This window comes from Hyposmocoma kahamanoa, unplaced genomic scaffold (assembly GCF_003589595.1).
Source record: "Hyposmocoma kahamanoa isolate Upper Pololo Valley unplaced genomic scaffold, ASM358959v1 210, whole genome shotgun sequence".
Taxonomy (NCBI): domain Eukaryota; kingdom Metazoa; phylum Arthropoda; class Insecta; order Lepidoptera; family Cosmopterigidae; genus Hyposmocoma; species Hyposmocoma kahamanoa.
The window spans coordinates 11,988,493-11,990,570 of record NW_020653731.1 but is presented as its reverse complement, the minus strand read 5'-3'; the positions used below and the strand labels follow the sequence as shown (position 1 = coordinate 11,990,570).

The following is a 2,078-nucleotide window of genomic DNA, read 5'->3' as shown; positions in this document are numbered from 1 at the left end:
TAATTTATTTACGATATTAAGGATAATCTCTAGTATCACAATCCATACACGGCGGTTAGCTCTGTCCATAGGGTGGACTCTCTGTCTTTTTACTGATTTCTATATCATAGAATACACATATTTAGGATTCAGAGGTGAAAATCAATAAATACTATATAATTAACTTATTAGGTACAAAAATCTTTCCATAACATTTAGACAATCACGTCTCAAGTTAGTTATATTTAATCATCATAATGTACTTTTTAACCTCAAGTCACGTTAATTACATTCGCACGTTACGAGACGGCACCGCTTTTAATAGAAGTGAAAGGACAGTAGGAAAAGGGGAGTCTACTCACTATATAAAACATTTTCATAAAAAATCTTAGACACTGATAAGGCAATATTCATTTTATATCATTACAACTTAGTAAACAATAGGCTGAGAATAAATTCCACCAAAGATTACAGTTGTTGTAGTTCTTTCTATAATAAAGTACAAAAAAGGTCTATTAGCAGTAAATTCAGGTGTCAAAGTCCTATCTGAAAAACTAGCTGTAGTAGATCCTGATGCTACCGTCCCAGATTCTGTTACTTCTATATCTGCTTTGTGTATAACAGCTGACACAAATATGTCTTCACTAGTCACCTTTTCAAAAGAAGCTAAATCAGGCTCAAAAATGTCAAAAACACCCATATTATTCAACGGTTTGTTCAAAACTACGTTTGTACTTATCTTAAATCTTGGTAATTGAACTTCTACGTCTGTTAAATCCCATATTTCAATATCATCTAGGAGTTTTTGTTGTAAATCTTTTAACGTTACTTTGGCGAAGTTTTGATATACATCTGCTAGCTTTACATGTATGTGTGGAAGGATGACCAACATGGAATACTTGTTATCATTTCCGTAAGGTAATTCTAATATGTAAGCTTTTATATCAGGATAGTTTGAAATTGGGAATGGAGCCACTTGGTACATCATATTCACTTCTCCTATCTTTTCCATGTCTTCGTTGTAGAAAGGCTTTCTTCTTGTTTCAGATTTATTGAACGGTGAGCTCCATAATCCTTTGAAAGATATGACGTTGGTTATCAACATCCTGGATTCAGCAAAATCTTCAGATTTTAGAACATTAGCCACTACTCCACTTCCAATTTTCTTTATATAACTATTTGCTTTCTTAGCGGCTGCGTTTGGATTGTCGAAATCTAAAACCTTAACAATGGCACCGAAATCTTCTTGAACCATATGTCTAAACTGAGGATACACCATAAAATCATTGTCCAAAAACACATAATTCTTACTAGTCAATGAAACTCCTTTAGTTTTTGAGGTCAACACTGTATTGGTCAGCTTCTTATATCCTTCTATTAATTCATTTTTATTTCTTGGTAGTATGAAAGCTCGGATTAGTTGTTTGTAGCTATCTCTTGTAGCTCCTAGTGCAACACCAGTCATAAGAGTCCAGATTCCGAACGGTGAAATGACAACATGTCCATTAGTTTCTAGCTGAGTAAAATGGATCAGCTCAATGCTGAAATTTCTCGCTCTGTCACTGAAATCCACATCGCAAAAACACGTTGTTATAATTACAAATAACACTCCGATGCTTAAACGATACATAGTGCTATCTTGATCGAGGTACGATTGGAAATAAACCAGTCAAACCGAAATGTGCCATTTAAACTTCAATTAAGGTACAATTAACTAAATAGTGTGGTAGGTAATTATTAATTTTTATATAAACGCTTGGGTAATTATTTCTTTACGGATTTGAGAGATACAAATAATTATTATACAGGGGATGCTCCGGAGAAACATTTACGGAGAAACCGTCTTCCATAATTGCGGCGGTATAGAAATGAAAATGTTACTCAACAGAACTATAATCAGCTTATTGCGTGTACTTCCGTACACGTAACTTCGATACCTTTAACTGCGGATTTATCGCGATCGATATAATTTTAATTAACATGCACTTCAAGGTCATTAAAAAAAAGAATATCCGTTTGCGGTTTTCCCCGCCTGCGTACACTGCACACAGTTGGCTAATCTGTCACACCAGGTGCGCAAACATTAGGTGTTGCCATTT

General features: G+C 34.5%; 1 protein-coding gene across 1 annotated transcript; it reads right to left on the bottom strand.

Moving 5' to 3' along the window:
• Positions 1-409: 409 nt before the first annotated feature.
• LOC113227470 (serine protease inhibitor 77Ba-like) lies at positions 410-1,609 on the bottom strand. The gene has a single exon (XM_026460406.1). The coding sequence runs from the start codon at positions 1,607-1,609 to the stop codon at positions 410-412; it is 1,200 nt and encodes a 399-aa protein (XP_026316191.1).
• Between the last annotated feature and the right edge of the window lie 469 nt (positions 1,610-2,078).